Source organism: Arachis ipaensis, chromosome B09 (assembly GCF_000816755.2).
Source record: "Arachis ipaensis cultivar K30076 chromosome B09, Araip1.1, whole genome shotgun sequence".
NCBI classification, from domain to species: Eukaryota; Viridiplantae; Streptophyta; class Magnoliopsida; order Fabales; family Fabaceae; genus Arachis; species Arachis ipaensis.
Window position 1 is genome coordinate 3275973 of NC_029793.2, and position 19698 is coordinate 3295670.

Below are 19698 nucleotides of genomic sequence, written 5' to 3' on the forward strand. Positions count from 1 at the left end.
TTCATCACTTGCCGTGTGTGTCATTTTTTTTATCTCTTGTTTGTAAAATCTTTTTTCTTTTTAACTTTCTTGTACTTATTGCTTTTTCTTATTTGAAAATTGTAAAAAAAATATTTTAAGCATTTCAAACACAGTCAAAAGAGGAGAAAATTACGAGATATGAAAAAATAATAATGAACCTGAAACCAGAAGTACAAGTACGAGAATGTTTCCCAAAGATAACTTGGCCATCTTAGATTTTTAACAAGTTAGCGGAATATATTATATATATTCTTCTTTAATTTATGTTTTTTGTGAATGCAAATCCAATAGAAGTGAGAGAGGTATATATAAGTGGAGATTCATTTCAAGTCTAAACTAAAAGAATTTGAAAGCATGTTATTTTATATTTTAATTTGGGCCCATACATACATGTGTGCACACATAGATCGGCGCTTGTTTACATAGACAGGACAATGAGACATAGATACAGAAATATAAAATTATGTTTAACAAAGGAGACATGGATAGAAATAGTGTATCCAGAGACACTAAATTAGTGTATTTTGTGTCCATCCTGATAGAAAAGACACAGAAACACTAATAAGGGACACAACTTATTTTTCATTCTTTTTTTAATTATTTTTGTTAATTTTTATAATTATATTTTTTATTATTATATTTTTCATCTCAAATTTTTGAATGAAAAAAGTGTGAATAAATTAGATTTTCATAATTTGTTCTAGTTTATCACCAAATAAAATATAATAATACAAAATTTTATGTCTTTGTCCATCAGTGTCTTGTCTTGTTTTATTCTCAGTGTCTTATCCTATCCTGTCGCAGCTATATAAACTAAATTTTTTAAGTGATTTTTGAAATTTATATTGTACATTAATTTTGTCTCAAAAATTTTAATTAGAGAAGTGCTAGGGCCAATAACTTTTGTGATTTGTAGCTATCAAGTAGTCATCAATAATGATTTTAATGGTGTGAGATTAATATAAAATTTTATCCAACAGTTCATTTTGTTTTTACTAGTTACATGTGGGTGAGAATTAAATTAATTTTAAGACATTACCTTATGAAATCATTCTTTTACACTTTTATCTCTTACAGACACTCTCTCTCCTTTAATTAATACTCTTTAAGTTTTCTAAAACAACATTTATTATATATTTGAGACCAAACATTAACAATATAATATCTTTATATTTCGCTGTTAATAATTGATCATAATTCGTGGTTTTCCGTAGTGAGCTATTCACTTGGATAAATTAAAGTAGTGGATTTGTCTCTGCATATTGGATTTGTTAAGGGGTGTTTTAAAAATACTTATTAAAAATGTAAAATAAAATCTTTTAATTGAAAGACTGTTTTTTTCGTGTGTATTTAATATCATAATAACATTATCTTTAATATAAAATTTCAACTAGCTATAAAAGTATAAAACCCATTTTCAATATATCTCAGTTTATTCAAATAAGCAGTTACATATTTAAGAAACAAAAGAGGTAAAAACTTCATATTTATGAAAGGCTACGAAAGTATGTGTCACTTAGTATTTATTAAATTTTAATTGACAAAGCTAGCTGTTAATAATAATGATTTTTATTAGTATTTATGAAAGGTTATAATGATAAAGTTAGATTGTAGATGGGTCAGGCTAATAGAATTTTATTTAATTTAGATTCGATTTAAAATATATACTGAATTTATTTGTTAAATTTTAATCCGATCTTAGATTCGATGAAATTTACACATTTTTCTGCCACAATTATACTGGATAAAAATTAGACTGATAACAATAATTTCACATAGTGAAATTCACTTAAAAAAATATAACAAGAACCAACCATTCTTCTAAATTAAAGCATAACCACAATTAATACTAATATTGTCTAATAACACCAAATATTTAAGTTAATACAAATAACACAAAATATTATGCATTAGTCTAAAATCTTATACTTTCTAAATACAAAACATTTACTTATAATCTTATAATGACTAATAATACAAAATATTAATGTTAACAATACTTAAATTCCACAGAAAAATAGCCATCATCCATCAATTACCATTAATATTGTCATCTTGTTCCTTATAATGTGAATACATTAGTGAAACCTACAAAACATATAAAATTACTCATTTTTCATATAAAAAATTATTACTTAGAATAAATAAGTCACATATAATAAAGATATCATAAATGTATGTATCTTCAACAATTTTTTTACTGCTATTAAATTGATCAAACTCCTGATCTTTAACTCCTTATTTAAAAGGGCACAACCAACTTCGAGTGTATATCAAAGTTTTAGCTATTAATGGTGACAAAGAGCTGCAAAAGACATCAAACACACGTCCACCAGTGCTAAATAATGATTCAGAAGCAACAGTTGAAACCGAAATGCCTCAAATATCACGAACTATGAGAGAAAGAATTCTGTATTTTGGGGCATTCACTTTTCACCAGATCAATATATCAAAATTTTCATCTCCCAAAGTATTCTCGGCTAGATATCTCTCCACATCTCACTTGCTATCTGCATTAGTCTTCTCTCTCTTTTGTTTTTTTCACATATTCACTCTATTTTCTGAAACGTCCTTATTGGCACCAACTGAGACTTTAATATTGTCATCTAAAACATCTCTAAATGAATCTCCATCATCCTCCCTTCTTTTATTGTCTACAACTAACCTCTTTTTTATAAAACTTATACAAAATATCCAATGTGAGTTTAACAAAATTAGTCATGCTAATAGACATTTCTTTGTCATAAACATCCTCCAAATACCAACAGAGATAATCTAATTTATACTGAAGATCCAATACTATAGCAACAAGTAACAATGGATTAAATTTGCCAACTAGTTTTCAATATTTATCATATTTATCTTTCATAGAACATGTCATAGTTTCTAATAATTTAGAATGATTTTGACTCCAAGACGTTAATTGAGAAGTGACAAATGCAATTTCATGAAAACATTTGTTTGATGTAATATGTAAGGAAGATGAGAAACTCAAAATTATTTTGTAGAAGATTCTCAAAAATTCAATGAATAATCTAGCATGTTATCAATAAAGCAGTATAGGTGGACCAACTTTTTTTTTTTTCTCACTATCCTCTCCAAACCATCTAAAAAAATTAGATTTTTTATCATAAAGTCTATCAAAAATTTTTTCAAATTTAATATTAGATAGGTAGAATTCCATCTAGTTAGAACATCCAAACACACAAGACTTTTAGATTCAATAATCAACTCAGTCTTAATGTAGTCTTTAAATTTTTTTAATTCTTTGAGGAGAGGACCAAACATACCTGACAACATTTGTAATGCTTTCATCAATTGAAGTTTGTTGTTCTTTAATTTCTTCATTCATCATCAAATTAAGAACATGAACACAATATCTCACATGCATATACTTTTTTTCACACACCAACCTACTTCTGGCACTAATTTCCTTTAAAGGTAAGTAATAGCCCCATCATTCGAACTTACATTATTTAATATTCATAAGTTCCAATATTATAATTCCTAATCAGAATAATAACTATTTATCTGAACTTGAGCAGAGGTCAGAGAAGAGAAGAAGAAGACCAGTAGTAGAGAAGAAGAGGACGACCAGGGGCAATTCCATTGTGACCGTCTGACTGAGAGAGAAAAAACAGTCGTCGTCGTTGAGGGTTAGAGAAGCGCTATCGCACTTCGCGTTCGTCATCGACAATGCAACACCGTTGTGACTCTGAAGCTGGTGAGTGATGACGGGCACCGTGACAATGATTGGTGAGAGATAGAGAGAAGACTGAGAAGGAAAGGGTGATGACGGCTGGCGAGAGGTAAAGAGAGAGTTAAGATAGGAAGGATGGCGGCGCCGTTTTCGTAGGGGGACTGAAGGTGTGTGGCTGTGTCTTATGGTGCTGAGAGAAGAGGGTTGTGTGCTCCTTGTGCACTGCGAAGTGCAAACTAAGCATGTGCCGTAAAGTGTTTAGCCTCTAGTAATATGAATTACCAGGCCAGATTTGAATGACTCAAATTATGGCCCGATTCGAGTTTAATTTCTTTGTCAGGTTTTATTTCTTTTTTCTGGGTCAGTCCCGAGCCAACATGACCCAAATTGCTTTAAACTCGAACCGGATCTTTGAGCCGGTCTGCATTATGTACACGCTACGTTGCTTGGTATTTACAAAAGGCTAATAACGGTAGACATTGTTGTTACTGTTTTAATTCATGAAGAATTATTGTATTCTAAAAAATATCTATTATAACCGCATGAAATCATTTTCCATTTGTGTATTTTTATTAAGTACCGTTAGGATATTTGATGACAAAAATATTAAAATTATTTGACTTTTTCGTATCTGATCTTTATATGTAACTCTTAAAAAATAGCCTTTAAATCTTGACCTATAATACAATATAATCTATGATCATTATGGAGCTAATTAAATTATACTGCTCATCAACTCAAATATACGTAGAAGAAAAAGATAAAAATATCAGTTTATTCATTTTAAGATTCTATTACACGCTAAAATGAATATCTATAGTTATATATATACCACCTTTCATCTTCTCAAATGGCACTCACAAAAGATATTGAGCTTAATTAATTGAGAATAATCCAAACTTGTTAGAAAGATGACCAAGTTAATTTTGGCAAACATTTTCTTGCTTATTCTTATGACTTCAGGTTAATCATTATTTTCTTATCTCAACCATTTTATCTCTATGTTTTATCTTTGTTTTATCATCCATATATAATAATATTTATGAGACAATAAAAATTATTCTAAATTTAAATATATTATTTACGTGGTTCACAAAAAAACAAAAAAAAATTGTTCCCTATACTTTCTCAAACAACAAATAAACAAAATTAATTTTATATATCTTCAAGAACCTACTAACAAGAATCGAAGAATAAAATATCAATTAATTCTAACTACTTCACCAGCGAAATCAGATTGAGAATTCAGAATTTCTCAAACTAATGGTTTAAAATAAATTAATTTTAGTAATCAAAATTTTCTCCATCAATCACTTTGCTATTTGTGATTTGAAGTTCCTTTGTTCTTTCATATCCCATGCATGTTCATGTCTTTGTTTCAAATCTACATATTGAAAGCTTAATCCTTAATGTTCTATATCATAAAATATCCTTATTTAACTTTTTGTTTCAATATTTTGCAGTTGTCTTAATGACAACAAGTGAAGAAACTAATAAAGAGAAGACAACGATGTGTAAAGAAATTTGGTTTGATTATTTTGATTGCACCAAAAAAAGCTGTCAAAAGGAATGCAGTGACAAGCATGATGATGATCCTCACGCCATTGGAGAGTGCATTGCGTATCCCCATTGTTTATGTACCTATGCATGTTGATAGGGTCAATCCTAAAAATATTTATTAAGAATATATAAATAGAAATTTCTAAGCTAAAAACTATCATTTTATGTATTTTTTTTTTTAAATTAGAAGTGAGATTCAAATTTAAAACTTTTAGGTGAGACGGAGAGATGCCAATCGAGTTATATATAGTTTGTTGGCATTCTTTTATGTATTTAATATTAATAAAAAATGTATATTATCATATATTATCTTTACCGTAAAATTACTAGCTCACTGTGAAAATAATTTTTAATAGGGAGCCACTTAGATAAAGACGTCTAAAACGTCTTTTTTTAAAGATATTTTTTATTAATTAAAATTTAACACATATAATTGATTAAGTCGTGTTATTTTTGTCAAAATTAGGTTAGACAAATTAATTTAACTGAAAAAATAGTGAATCAAATCTTGAACTGGTCTAAATTAATATTATTTTTGATAGAAAATGATTACAATACCTTTATTATAAAAAATGACTAAAATATTCCTATTAAAAAACATCTTTAAAAAAAGACGTTTTAAACGTCTTTATTTAAGTGACTCCCTTTTTAATATATCTCATTTGATTCAAATAAACATTTATTTGAAACGAACGAATTATATAAAACTTGGCATTTATGAAAGGCTATCTGGCTATGAGAGTATGTATATATCACTTAGTATTTATGAAAGGTTAATTATCGAAGCTATATAATATATTTATTTTTCGGTAATATTAGAAAAAAAAAATAAAACTTAAAAATTAAATAAAATAAATTCTGACTAATTTTAACTAAATTTTGTTAGTTACCAAATATTTTTATTTATCGTTATGTTGAACAACTACACCGGTAATGAGTCTTAGAATTTATGAAAGGTTATAGCGGTGAAATTGCTCCGCTTGGTATTTATAAAAAGTTAAATAACGGTAGACATTGAAATTAGCCTGTTACTCCTTTAACTCATGAAGAATTATCTTTAAAATAATTATCAGTATACATAATTAAAAACAGATTTAGCTATTTTATATTTTAAGAATATAATAATAAAATTTTTTTAAATTTTTAATGTGTTGTATGCATTGAAAATATAAAAAAATTAATAAATAAAATATTCTCTTTTATAGTCTTCTTAAAATGCATTTTTATTAGAACACAAAATAGTAAGGCCTTTTTCAATAATAATAATAAACATATATAATATATTTTTCTACGAAATATTTTTATTTTTTTTAACAAGTGTCCTAAGATTATTTATTCATTTTTTGCAAAATCCTAAAAATTGTTATAACTATATATATTGATGTTAATCTTTTCATATTTGTATATATGTAACTATTTAAAAATGTCCTTTAAATCTTGACCATTTATGATAAAATATATGAATAGGATGATTATGGAGCTAAACTGTACTGTTCAAATAATAGAATAAGTGTGTGTTTGGGCACAATAAAAAATATATAGAAGAATAGATGATATATTAATTTATTAATTCCCAAAATCTTTTATGTCTAGCTATATATATCACCATTCATCTTCTCAAATGGCATATATTGAACATGAGAGAATTATTCATACTTGTTAGAAAGATGACGAAATTGAATGTGGCAAACATTTTCTCCGTTCTTTTGGTTTCAGGTTAATCATTTTATTTTTCATATCTCAATGCCCATTTTTTATGTCTATATATGTTTTATTGTTTAAAATAACTAAACATTTTCGCACTTGTGTATTTATGATTTCAAGTTCGTTATTTTTCATATCCCATGCATCTTGTCCTCATTTAAATCTATTGAAAGCTTAATGTTGTATAGAAATATAGATAATAAAATATGCTTTATTTTAACTTTTTGTTAATATATACATATTTTGCAGTTGTGTTGATGACAAGTCATGTGACTGAAGCTGTAAAGTTGTGTAATGAAATGTGGGCTGATTATTTTAATTGCAACAAAAAAAGTTGTCAAAAGGAATGCAATCGCAAGCATGATCCTTATGCCGTTGGACATTGCGTTGACTATCCCCACTGTTTATGCATCTATGCATGCTGATATGTAGTTTACAATAATCAATAAGATTGGCCAACGAAAAATAATTTACAGAAGCCAAAGGAAGAATTAACCCCAAAAAAAAAAAAAACTAAAATTGTAAAATTATTAAGGAATTTCTCTCTTTTAAGAACTCATCATTTTCCTTAATACTCTCGTTACTGCCACTACAAAAAAAATAAAAAATAAAGTGATATTTATATTATGATACTTTTAAAAAATATTATGATATTTTTTGTTACTACTGTATGTAAATAATTTTGTATTTAGTGGCAATTTTGATGATTATAACAGTTTTAAACTGTTTAGGGTTTAGGATTTAGGGTTTAATATATCAAAAATATTACAATTCCTAATTGAAATACTATGCATATACATACGACTGCTCGCTCGATCGATATCTTTTCTATCTCTCCCTCGTCGTCCTCCTATATCCGTCGCTACCGCTTTCACCCTCCATTGTCGTTGCCTCTATAACGGATTTGAAAGTTCCAAGCCACACACGCACTTTCTTTCCCATAGTCGCTTCTCCATTGTCAAAGTTGTTTCCCTATAGACGCTATCCCTGGCCAGAGCGACGATCTCGGATCCTCTTTCATTTTTCGACGACAATCTTTTTCGGTGACATCTCCTTTGACAACGACCTCCTTCGACGACATCTCCTTTCCCATGGTAATCTCCTCCGATGACGTCTCCTCTAGCTTCCTCGCTCTCCTTTTCATCCTAACTTTGCGTCTTTTCCGCCAAAATTCTCAGTACCTCCTAGCTCAGCGTCTTCTCTCCAGTGACATCTCCGCCACTCTGAAGTTTAAACTCTTAACTATGCATGTACCACAATCTGGCATTCACCATGCACTTAATTAGGGTTTTCTTTCCTTAATTAATCTTTAATTTTCTTTTAATTTATTTTGTATCTCACTGCAGCTACATAGCAGTGGCAGCGCATCGTGGATGTTATCTTATCGTCCTTGCCGTGGAGCTACTTCAACCCATATATTTCTGTCCTTTCACTCCCTTGTGAATGATTCTGGTTGGGCATAGTTCTTCTTTTATTTTCTGAACATTCACTTTGCTTTTTGGAACTGTCCATTATGTAGGGTTTGGATCAGCCTTGAACATTGAAACTTTGATTGCAGCTGCTGAGAAAAGAGAAACTCCCATCGAGGTGATCTCTAGCCATTTACAAGTTGATCACGTTGTGGTCATATGTGTTCTACTCATCATATCCCATTCTTATAAATGCATTCATGAGCCCATTTTTCGAGGGTTCTTTAATATGATAACCTTGTTTATAGAATATTTTGTTGTTGTTTTGTGTGTTTGTACCAGTGATTCTGCTTTCTCTTGCTTATTCTTTTTGTTGTGTCACTACAAGAAAAATACCCATTCAAGTACACTTGAAAAGTGTAGCCAAAAGTAAAAAAAAAAAATGATGTCTTAGGTTACGGTTACGTTTTCTGGGCTACGGCTATGTTTTTTGGGATGATTCCTATTCGGCCGTAGCCTATTCTTAAAGGCCACACTTTTCTGCACCAAAGGCTATGTTTTTGGCGTTTGGGAATAGGGTGCGCTTTTCAAATGATGCTGTCCAGGACCAAAGGCTACGCTTTTCAGCTTCCATTTTTACTAGAATAGGCTACGCTTTTCAGTGCTACTGCATCACCTATAAAGCGTAACCACATTGTATACCATAGCTACTCTATATAAGTGTAGTCTTAGGTTCCTCATTTTTTTTAAATTTTCTGTATAACCATAGCTACTTTATATAAGTGTAGCCTTAGGTTTCTCATTATTTTTTTTTATTTTCTATATATATATATATTCTAATAATTTTTTGTACATAATATTTAGTAATATGATTACATATATAATTCTGTATTTTTAATTAAATGAGTTAAATATTATAAAATAAAAATAAATACATAATTATACTACATAATTTCTTTAAATAATAAAATTATTTGTAAATAAAATATATTTATAATGATCCAAAAGTACTAATATTCATACATCTCACATTAATTAAAACATAGCCATATCAAAACAGGCATGAGACCACTTAGAATTTACTACAAATACTCTACGGAAAACTAAAATATTATATTCTATATAAATATCTTCTAATAAAAGTAATTAGTCTATCATACATGTATCCATTCTTAACATTACTCCATCTTAACCCATAAACCACAATGATAAACAGTTTAATCTTCATTATCATCCTCAATAATTATCCTGCATAATTATATAGAAAAGTTATTAGAAAAATATTTATAATGACATTCGTAATTATAAAAATTAAAAAATCAAACTGAAAATAATTAAAAACCAAACTGAAAATAGTTGTATAAATTATCAAAACTATGTCAACTTAAAAAATAAAGTTAGCACAATTCTTGGTACTGCTTAGTTAGCACAAAACTAGAATTACAACAACCAGAATTGCACAAACAATTTTCAGCCATAACAATACAACTTCAAGTGTTAAAGTGTCAATAAAGCCAACAACATATGATTTTCAGCCATAGTAATTAACTTAACCATATGCAAATATAAGAGGTATAACATATTATACATATACCTAATATATTATCATATAAAAAAAGGGGCAAAAGAAATCCTAATATATTATTATTTATTTTAAATAGGAATCCTAAAGTGTACTTTGGTTTTGGTTTTGCAACTGCGTTCTAAGAATTTAATTTTATATGATTTTTTAAAAATCGGCTACTGATTTAGTACACTTCAAAAAAACAGCAAGCAGTAACCAACTTAAAAAAATCATATAAAATTTATCTTTGGTTGGATTCTCCTAAAGTTTGGTGTGGTTGAACCAGACTTACCCGTCTTTCACTCAGTTCAAGTCCCAGAGCATTTTCACTTCTCTAGAAAAAGTTATGCCTCTCGAAATATGATTTTGTTTTAAGAAAAGGGTACTGTCGCAGCAGTGAACAGCCCTGCTTCCAGAAGACACAACTTTCTCTATAAAATTTGAATTTCCTGAAATTTGGACATAAAATACTAGACATCCTAATATTTCATTCCTTTTTGGTTTCACCTCCAAAGAGTTTCAGAGTATTGAGATATGTGGTTTTGAAGTTGCTATTCCAGAATTCGTACAGTGTTGTTTTTGCAGAAAATGACCATTTTCTAAAAATCATATCTCCCAAACCACACATCGAAAAATTCTAAAATTTTAGGGGAATAATATGGACATCTTAAGGTTTCATAGAAAAATAATTTCACTCATTTTGAGTCGCTAGATTACTCCCAGTTTTATTCACAAATTGCTGTCCGAAACTTCATAATTCAGCAACATGTAATCTCGGGTTTTGAGAGGTCAAAAATTGATTCCTAGCTTTTCACTTACTCTAACCTTGCATTCTAACTTTCTTTTATCTATTGTAACTTGCTGGAAAGAATAAATCAGTCCCAAGTGCTCAGGATTAATAAGTCACCATTTTTTGTCACTTTTCACATTTAAGCATACTCATCTGAAATCAACAATTTTTGCATTACTCAACATAGCAATCCAGCCACAAATCACTCAAACAATTCACATATATTATCGTCAATTATGTGGTTATTAATGAAAAGCAAGTTGCTGATTTCCTTCATGTTTAGCAAGTAGAATAGCACACAATGCAAGCACTATATTTGATTCTTGTTGCTGTGTAGGAATTGAAGCTCGGGGTTTCATACTCTTTACAAGAACCTAATGAGCCAAGTATATAATTTCTCCTTTTTGTTTTGTCTCTTTTGTTGCACCATCGTACTGTGTACGCCTAGTTAATAAATATCTGATTATTTATTTGTTTACTATTTCTCATGCAGGTTATGGACTTTCTTCAACGTTTGGTGAAGTGGAAGAAAGAATCCCTGCAAGCATCTTCTAGGGTGTAAATTCACTTAGACCAAATTATATATCTATTACTTCCTGCCGTGGCAGAAAAAATTATAAATCAAGTTCAGCTATGGTGGGATATATATAGTTTTTCTTTCTTTTTTTTTCTTTGTATTGTACTTTAATGTTTTGCTGAAATTAGAATAAAGAAGAAAATGTATGCGAAAAGAAAGACAAAAGTCTGACTATAATTAAAAAATGGTAGATATTTTTATGATGATATCTTCATATGAAGATAGCATTATAGACTATTAGATGAATTGATATGTTTGACTAAATATGTTTGATTAACCATTTAAAGATTCATAATGTCATCTTCATATAAAGATGTCATTGTGCGAGTATTTTTCTTAAAAAATTATGTTATATTTGATAATTTATTTGTATAAAGATTATGACTTTTGATTCAATACTAAAAAATTATATTTATGTTTAATACGTTGTTTATAGATATTGATTTTTTATTATTGTAAAATTTTAATAAAAAATTATTTGTTTAATGCGATAAAAATGATGGTAAAACTGTCTTTTTAAATGATAAAAAAATGTTATTTTTATCCGGTAAAAACGACAGTTTGTAATTGTCATTTTAAACAACATGAAATGTCATTTTAATCCGATAAAAACGGCACTTTCAAACGTGATTTCAACCAATAAAAACACTACTGTTAGGGTAAAAACGGCAATTCAACAATGTCAGTTTAAATAACAAAAAATGTCATTTTAATCCGATAAAAAAGACAATTTTAACCAATCAAAACGCCACTTTGTTAGAGTAAAAATTAAATGACAATTCATAAATACCGTTTTAACTTTTAACTAATCAAAAACATCATTTTCACTTTGGAAATAATGACGATTTGAACCGCCATTTTAACCAACAAAAAAATGTCGTATTATTTGAAAATAATGCCCATTTGAACCACCGTTTTAGTCTATTCAAAAATTGCCATTTTAACTTAAAAAATTATGGCAATTTTCTAAAAGCCGTTATAATAACTAGAATGACACCCAGAATTACGTCACTTTCTAAAACTGTCATTTCTAATAATAATGACAGTTTAAACTACCGTAAATATAAAAAAAAACTGTCTTTTACCAGATTTTTTTGTAGTAATCTATGACATATTGTGTTAAATTTAATTTGTTGATCAATGTTCAATTATTCATGATGAATTTCATATTGTTATAACATGTTTTTTGTTTTTTTACCTAGATAAGTATTATTTCAGATTTTATTAGTATTTTTTAAAGATTGGACCTTTTGAATATTACAAATAGCAACGGAATTTATTCTCATAAATTATAATTATTGTTAGAATAATTAATCTTAATATATTCTAACAATTATAATATACTACTATATAAATATACACTACAAAAAATTCTGGTTAAAACGGCGGTTTTTTTGGGTATTTACGGCGGTTTGAACTGCCATTATTACCAAGAATGGCGGTTTTAGAAAACGACGTAATTCTGGGCGCCATTCCGGTTATTACGGCGGTTTTTTAAAAACCGCCACAATTTCCTGGAGTTAAAACGGCAGTTTTTGAATAGGTTAAAACGGCGGTTCAAACCGCCGTTATTTCCAAAGTTAAAATGGCAGTTTTTAGATAGGTTAAAACGGCGGTTTTTGAATAGGTTAAAACGGCGGTTTGAACCGCCATTATTACCCTGACAGAGTGACGTTTTGGTTGATTAAAATGGCATTTTTAAACCGCCATTTTTGTCTTGACAGTAACATTTTAGTTGATTAAAATGGTATTTTGAACCGCCATTTTACCCTGACAGTGACATTTTTATTGGTTAAAACGGCATTTTTACCAAATAAATATGATATTTTTTATCGTTTAGAAAAACAGTTTTTACCATCGTTTTTATCGCGTTAAATAAATAATTTTGTAATTAAAATTTCATAATAATAAAAAATCATAATCCATAAATGAAATATAACTCATAAACAAAATATTAATATAATATATAATTTTTTATTATTCAAAATCAAAAGTAATAATTCCTATACAAAAACTTGTCTTACTAAACTTAACAAAATACAAACATTGCAATAAACACTTATTAGTCAAATCTACCATCCAGTTCCTAAACTATGTTAATATATAATAATGTAAGATTTTGTAAGAGTAAATGCAAGCTTTTGATTTTCCTATGAGGCCGGTGATTGATGCCGAGTTCTCTGCACCTTCTCTTCAACAATGTTAAACTAGGAATTAAAAAGTAAACATTGCCTTCAAAGTTGACTTCTACTGTGTGTATTAGACACAACCTGACAATAATAAAAAGGGTTTAAATTTAAATAATATTAGGAAATAAGAACAAAAAATAAAAACATATCTTGCTTCTTCATGCTTGCTCAACTTAGATATACACTCACCTTCTTCCTAGCAGCTACAAGGTCCTTCTTAATCCCAGCTGTAAGTAACAAGGTATCAAGTAAGCAATCAAATTTGGAAGACATTTTATCTTGAGTTCAGTAGAAAATTTCATTCATGATTATTAAAGAGATATTTATTACTTATTGTTCCAAACATAACCATTTAAGTCTTTTCATCTTTTAAGTATATATCCCCCCTCTTCATTTGGATTTCTTAACAAATTCAAATCTTAATAAAAAAATGACAGTTAATTTCATTCATGTTTAGATTGTATTGAAAAGGTGTTTCATATAAAGAAAATAATAATTGAATACTTCTGATAAATCATGAACCTACCACATAGATGAAAAAATTAAATGTCCACCTATATAAGTACACTAGTACTTCTTGTCTAACTAATGCCTTATACAAAATCACAACTTACCATCATTTGGCTTTAAGACCAGTACATTTTTAAAGCTTTCAATTGCAGCATCTATGTCATGGAGTGCCATATGTGCCTAGTAAGTCCAAAACCACACAGTTATCATAAAGAAAAGTGGGATAGATTTAATAAAAAAATTATCCAAATATTACATAATAATATAAGTCTTTTGGCTATAATTACATTTATGTCATCTCTTTATATATATATATATATATATATATATATAAGGAAAATGATATAAGAAGAAAAATGATATATCTTCACCTCTATATAGAAACGACCATCTGGAAGTGGCTCACACCTGTAGTGTCAAATAGAAAAAATATTTATTTAAAGAATGTGGCTTGCATGAGAACAAGTTTAATGCAAGGTTATGAGCTCAAAATTATTTTTCAGGTAAAAAGGATATCAAGCACGGAGAACCTACTCAGTGATTTCCACTTCACAGCCATACTCGGCTAAGGAACCTGTTGAAGAATCAGTGATAACCTACAGGACACCAGATGAATGAGGTTCGTCCAATCATGCAACTTAAGCCACATAACCAAAGGAAACAATAAACAATTAAAAAAAATGAAATCAAAAGACTTCAATAAATATCTACCATTCCCATCCGATGATTGCCTTCCATTATTCTTCTTACCTATTTTTAAAGAATAAATAGATTAAAACACAGATATGATATTTAGACTGTCTGAATATAGATATCATTTATCATTAGGTATATGAATTACTTTCACAAATTAAACATACAATAATGTTTTAAAACAGCTTTTTTACAGATTTTAAAGTAGCATGTGAAGTTTACACAAAAATCATGAATCACCAATTATGACACTCCTCACCAAATGTTGCAGTCAACTAACTCAATCACAACTGTTCAAATATATAAATGCAACCCCTCCAACTACTCAAGTTTTGAACAAAGGGTAAATGGAGACAATATATTAAATATAATATGTCCCTTGATATATAAAGAAGATTATTTAGATTTGTGCAATAAATATGTCAAAAAGCTTATGGTGCTGAAAATAACACACAAACAGAGATGAGAGAACTCATGCAAAATGACTACAAACCTGAGGTTCAATTGCATTTGTATTCACAATCACACGCTTTATATCAGGCAACTCTGTAATGCTGCACCAAAAATAATGTAATGAATCATGAATCATAGGTATGACTTTTAAGTTTCAATTTAGAAAAAAGCACATGGAAATTCATTACTTGTAAAGCTCGCACATAAAGACAAGCTTTTTCACATAGTTGGGCAATACGAGGACGGTCATAATGGCTGAACATGCCATTAGCCAAAATTGCATCAGCAACATTGGGGAAAGTCACCAGATTTATCTCTAACACCTAAAAAACAATTCAGAAAAGAGTTTGTTTCACTGCAGGGAGGGGGAAAAAACACTCGCCAAATTCAAATTAACGAATGTGAAACTAAAGGCAATACCTTTGTCTGAAGGAATGCATGCTTCGGTAGATTGGGCTTTAAAACGTCTAGGAGAAAAGCAGTTGCCTCACGGATCAGGTTTCTCTGAAAAGATCAAGGAACCACCAAAATGAAAATGACAATAATTTTAACAAAAACTCAGTAGTAAAAGCTAGGATATCAAATAACTATTCATCAAAATTGCTTGATCATGGCGGAACCAAACCTAAAGAAACAGATCAGTTATAGTGTTGTAATCAAGTGGGGAACCCCCTTCCATTTGAGACATCATTAATGCAAAATTAACAGCACCCTGCAAAACAAAATAAACTTATTGAATTTCTATTAACAGAAAAATTTAAGCAGACACTGTCAACTAATGCAGAGAACATGTTTATTAAGTGAACTACAACTACATACCCAATAGTTAGTTTAAACTCTAAATTAATAAACTACAATATAAACAACTGCAGAGGTTCTTCATACCTGAGGATCTGTCCGGAGGATTGTTTGAAGAAGGAAGAGGTAGTCAGGAGTGTACCCAACCTATCACAACAAAAAGGCAGTGCAAACTTTTTAAGCTCAAATTCTTAAAGTAAAATGAAAAGGCATGGACGTTATACTAGCTATATAGGTAAGTAAAACATCCACATGAAATAATAAAATTAAATTATTGGGAATCAAATATTCTTTGATAAGTGAACAGGCACCTGCTTGGAGTAAATCAGAATTTTATCGAACTCCCTCCTCTCAGCAAATGCGGCAACAACTTTTGGAGTTGCTCTGGCTTTGATATATATTTTTAAAGCAAGATCGTTATCCACAGTCTAGAAGGAAAAAGACTTGTGAATATCATTATAAGTACACCATTTGACGCAATCAAAAGAGAAGGACTACTGCATCAGGCAGACAATGAGAAAGAAGAAGGGGGGGTGCAAAAGCATAAAATTTATATAACAATATTTTTAATTTCTTCAAATTTTCTAAAGCAACCCAACCTTAACAAGATCTCCTAGCTCCTCACTGCACTCAAGCTTGTCCTCTGCCAACCAATTCTCCAAAAGATTTTTCTTGTTCTGGTTCACAACCAGCCGAGACAATTCTAATGACTCAAAGGCATTCAACTTCCCCCTCGTTAGAAGTGTTCCAAAATACTGCAACAGTGGAGGAGTTTGCCCAGCTTGCACAGGAACACTCTGAAACATATAGTGAATACTTCTTAAAAATCACAATCTAATAGACTAACCAAAAGGACAGTTGCAAAAATAACAGTTCCTGGAAAACAATGAAAGATTATACTCACTGCAAATGAAGCAGCAGAAAAACTATAGACACAACTTAACAACAAACCTGAAATTTGGCAACTGTATCTGGTGTACGGAGGATTCCTTGCAGAGATTCAGCAGCAAGCTCAGCTGCTTCTTTATACTTTGTTTGGGCAAAGAGTTCATGAAATCGTTCCGCTACCTATAGTTTCAACAGAGAACGTTAATACGCCCATGAATGAAGAAAAAAATGAGACAACACAAAATCATTTTAAAAAAGCAAATACATAATACAACCAAATGACTAATGCCAAGTATTTTCCAAAATGCAAAAGAACAAATTGAAGCAAAAAACACAATGAAGAGTGTAGAATGTAAATAGGAAGTGACTTAAAAAGGAAAAAATCTCCAGCATTCAGCATCATGGTCATTTATATAATCATATAGAAGTATAAATTCCTAAACAGAATGTCAAACAGAAAGGATGACAATGCAAAACAAGTACGAGACAAATATAAGGAAGGTAAGGAAATGTCTGTCAAGACTCGAGAGAGAGTCATGGAGTTAAATGACCTTCAATTTATTTAGAATAATGAAATTGGCAAACAAGTCCAACCTTCAATTTCCTCATCTTCAAGAGGCGCATCCTTGTCAAACTCAAATCGCTTCCAGCCCTTGCCTTTTTCTGAGTCTTGAGCAGCTGCATTAAAAAATATCCCACGAAATCAAGTTAGTACAACATGTATAAACCAGCACACTTGCTCAATAATAAGTAACTATTACTGTATTCTCTGGTGCAGTAATGGCTTCTTCAAATTTAAGTTTCATAACTGCCTTTTCACATTCCTTCAATTTCAATCACAAGACATCTTTAAAGTAATTACAAAATGGAAGTAGCAGGGAGGAAAGACATTACTAGTAGTAGAACTTGCCATAAAATTAAAAAAGAACTTATAATTAAATCTGAAGACTCATGCCTATAAAGAAGAAACTTATCAAAACAATATAAACGTGAATTAAAAAATGCAGAAAGATCAAGAGCATCATCATTATAAATATTAGGAAACAGGTTGAGCATAGTAACAACTATATTTGTGATGAAATTGTTAACATAACAAGTTCAATGCATTTACGAGTCTGAGAGCAGAGTTTACATGAGCTTGTATTGCAAACAAGTGCGTTTTTACGAGTAAAATCTAGGTCCTGGCTCAGTATAATAACAATCATAGTAATAGCTATAATTGAACCTTGTCATTTTATCAAACACAACATAAGTATTCATTCACACAGTTAGATAGTTAGTTGACTTAGCATTATATATGTCAATCTTCATATTCAAACCCGTTCACAAAAAGCCAAGAAAGGGGAAAAAAAGAAAGCGATCAAAAAATGAAAAGATCGACGGAGAAGTCACAAAAAAGAAAAGATCTATCTACTATAAGAGCTTATTAGAGCGAGGATCGCGAGTACCTGGTACTGGAGAAATCATAGAGTTAGTGCTGGAAAAGATCATAACTCCAACCTCAACATCGCACAAAATCGCAAGCTCCTTCGCCTTCTTCAACAAACCGTTCCTTCGCTTCGAGAACGTCACTTGCCTACTCGTGGAATTGTCGATCCTCCTTATCGCGATCTTCCCTGTCCCCATCGCTCTCAATCAAAACCCTAACTCCTCGATCCAGAATCACCGTTTCTGTTCATCACAGATCAACAACCAAAACTTCAATTTCACCAAGAGTGAAGAAAAAGAAAAGTAAAAAACAGAAAAAATGAACTAAAAAGACAGCTCAAGGAACAGCTAGAAGAGAGTGAAAACTGAAAGCATCGATTCGTCTGAGAATGCCGCTGAGATGATCGTCACCGGAGCAGCGCTGGAGAAGATCGTCCCACAGATCGTCACACAGCTGGAGAGCGCTGCTAAGAAGATCACTAGAGCAGCTTCACTTTTGTAATTTGTAGGGTTTCACTTTCACCAGATCAGTTTTAGGATTTTTAATTTCTTGGGTTTGGGCCTTTTTTTTTAAATAATGGCTTTCATAATGGCGGTTGAAAGCCGCCGAAATTACCAAAAAATATAATTTTAAAAAACTTAATTATGGCAACAATATAAAATGCCATAATACCTGAATATTATGGCGGTTATTTAAAATCGTCGTAATATAAATGTCGTTTTAAACTCTTTTTTTTGTAGTGATATTATATACACACATACGTGTAAACATATCATGTATGTATATACTTGTTTTGTGAGATTTTATGTGAATATAATTTAACCAATTTGAATTGGTCGAATAGTCAATTCACTTGTTCGTTTAAATAAATGTTAAAAGTTTAAATTTTACTTTCTTATTAGCTAATGATAGATCCTTAAAATAAAATTCAAATTCGCGTCGGTTTGTTGGATTGGAAGATACGGTAAAAAAAAAAAACTATATACATTTAGATTTCTTTAATTTTATCAAAATTGTTGGGAGCGATGTTTTAACTAAAGCTTTATCTAATAAGAGTTTTTTGGAGTTTCGAAGCAAATTGAATATAGTTAATGTAAAGATACTTCTCAACAAAGATGATGACAGACTCATCAGAAAAGGAATTGAGAAGAAGTTAGAAGAACCGGAGGGTAGAGAGCATAACAAAATGTGTCTAAAGAGCCAGCAAACAAAGAAATTAAAGAAAGAAGGTCAGAAAGTAAGGATCATGATAGAAGTTATGAGAAGATACAGAGCTAGTTGAGCTAGTTAACACTCAATAGTTAATATATGGCAGAATATTTTGTTAATTATTCATCTTTTTTCTAATGAAATTTTTATTATGTCAAATTAAATTTAGTATTTATGATTAATATATAATATTTGTTTAGATAT

General features: G+C 29.9%; 2 protein-coding genes and 4 long non-coding RNA genes across 7 annotated transcripts in view; 2 read left to right on the forward strand and 4 right to left on the reverse strand.

Moving 5' to 3' along the window:
• The window catches only part of LOC110267279, a 52814-nt gene extending 48605 nt beyond the window's left edge, over positions 1 to 4209 (forward strand). The window contains exon 2 of the long non-coding RNA XR_002354706.1: positions 2271 to 4209. This is a non-coding gene — a long non-coding RNA (uncharacterized LOC110267279). The remainder of the gene's footprint in view (positions 1 to 2270) is intronic.
• LOC107617306 overlaps positions 5318 to 19698 on the reverse strand; it is a 16083-nt gene continuing 1702 nt past the window's right edge. The window contains exons 3-4 of the mRNA XM_016319043.2: positions 6314 to 6321; positions 5318 to 5362 (exon numbers count right to left, since the gene is read on the reverse strand). Of these exons, the coding sequence (XP_016174529.2) occupies positions 5318 to 5362; positions 6314 to 6321 (53 nt within the window). The remainder of the gene's footprint in view (positions 5363 to 6313; positions 6322 to 19698) is intronic.
• Positions 6714 to 9121, forward strand: LOC107617466. Its single transcript, XR_001614959.2, has 3 exons — positions 6714 to 6997; positions 7235 to 8437; positions 8544 to 9121. It is a non-coding gene; the product is annotated as an uncharacterized LOC107617466 (long non-coding RNA).
• Positions 7937 to 11486, reverse strand: LOC110267281. Its single transcript, XR_002354708.1, has 2 exons — positions 11251 to 11486; positions 7937 to 8108 (listed from the first exon to the last, which is right to left on the reverse strand). It is a non-coding gene; the product is annotated as an uncharacterized LOC110267281 (long non-coding RNA).
• Positions 14355 to 15183, reverse strand: LOC110267276. Its single transcript, XR_002354702.1, has 3 exons — positions 14736 to 15183; positions 14559 to 14620; positions 14355 to 14432 (listed from the first exon to the last, which is right to left on the reverse strand). It is a non-coding gene; the product is annotated as an uncharacterized LOC110267276 (long non-coding RNA).
• LOC107618783 (clathrin heavy chain 2-like) lies at positions 15231 to 18815 on the reverse strand. Of its 2 annotated transcripts, XM_021112470.1 has the most exons (11): positions 18651 to 18815; positions 18305 to 18527; positions 17451 to 17534; positions 16920 to 17036; positions 16568 to 16765; positions 16280 to 16396; positions 16056 to 16115; positions 15796 to 15882; positions 15591 to 15674; positions 15359 to 15493; positions 15231 to 15271 (listed from the first exon to the last, which is right to left on the reverse strand). In XM_021112470.1, exons 3-8 carry the CDS (start codon positions 17478 to 17480, stop codon positions 15796 to 15798), a joined length of 609 nt encoding a protein of 202 aa, XP_020968129.1. In that variant the 5' UTR covers positions 17481 to 17534; positions 18305 to 18527; positions 18651 to 18815; the 3' UTR covers positions 15231 to 15271; positions 15359 to 15493; positions 15591 to 15674. The 2 variants fall into 2 exon arrangements, with proteins under 2 accessions (XP_020968129.1, XP_020968128.1); XM_021112469.1 differs by having other exon boundaries at positions 18305 to 18815.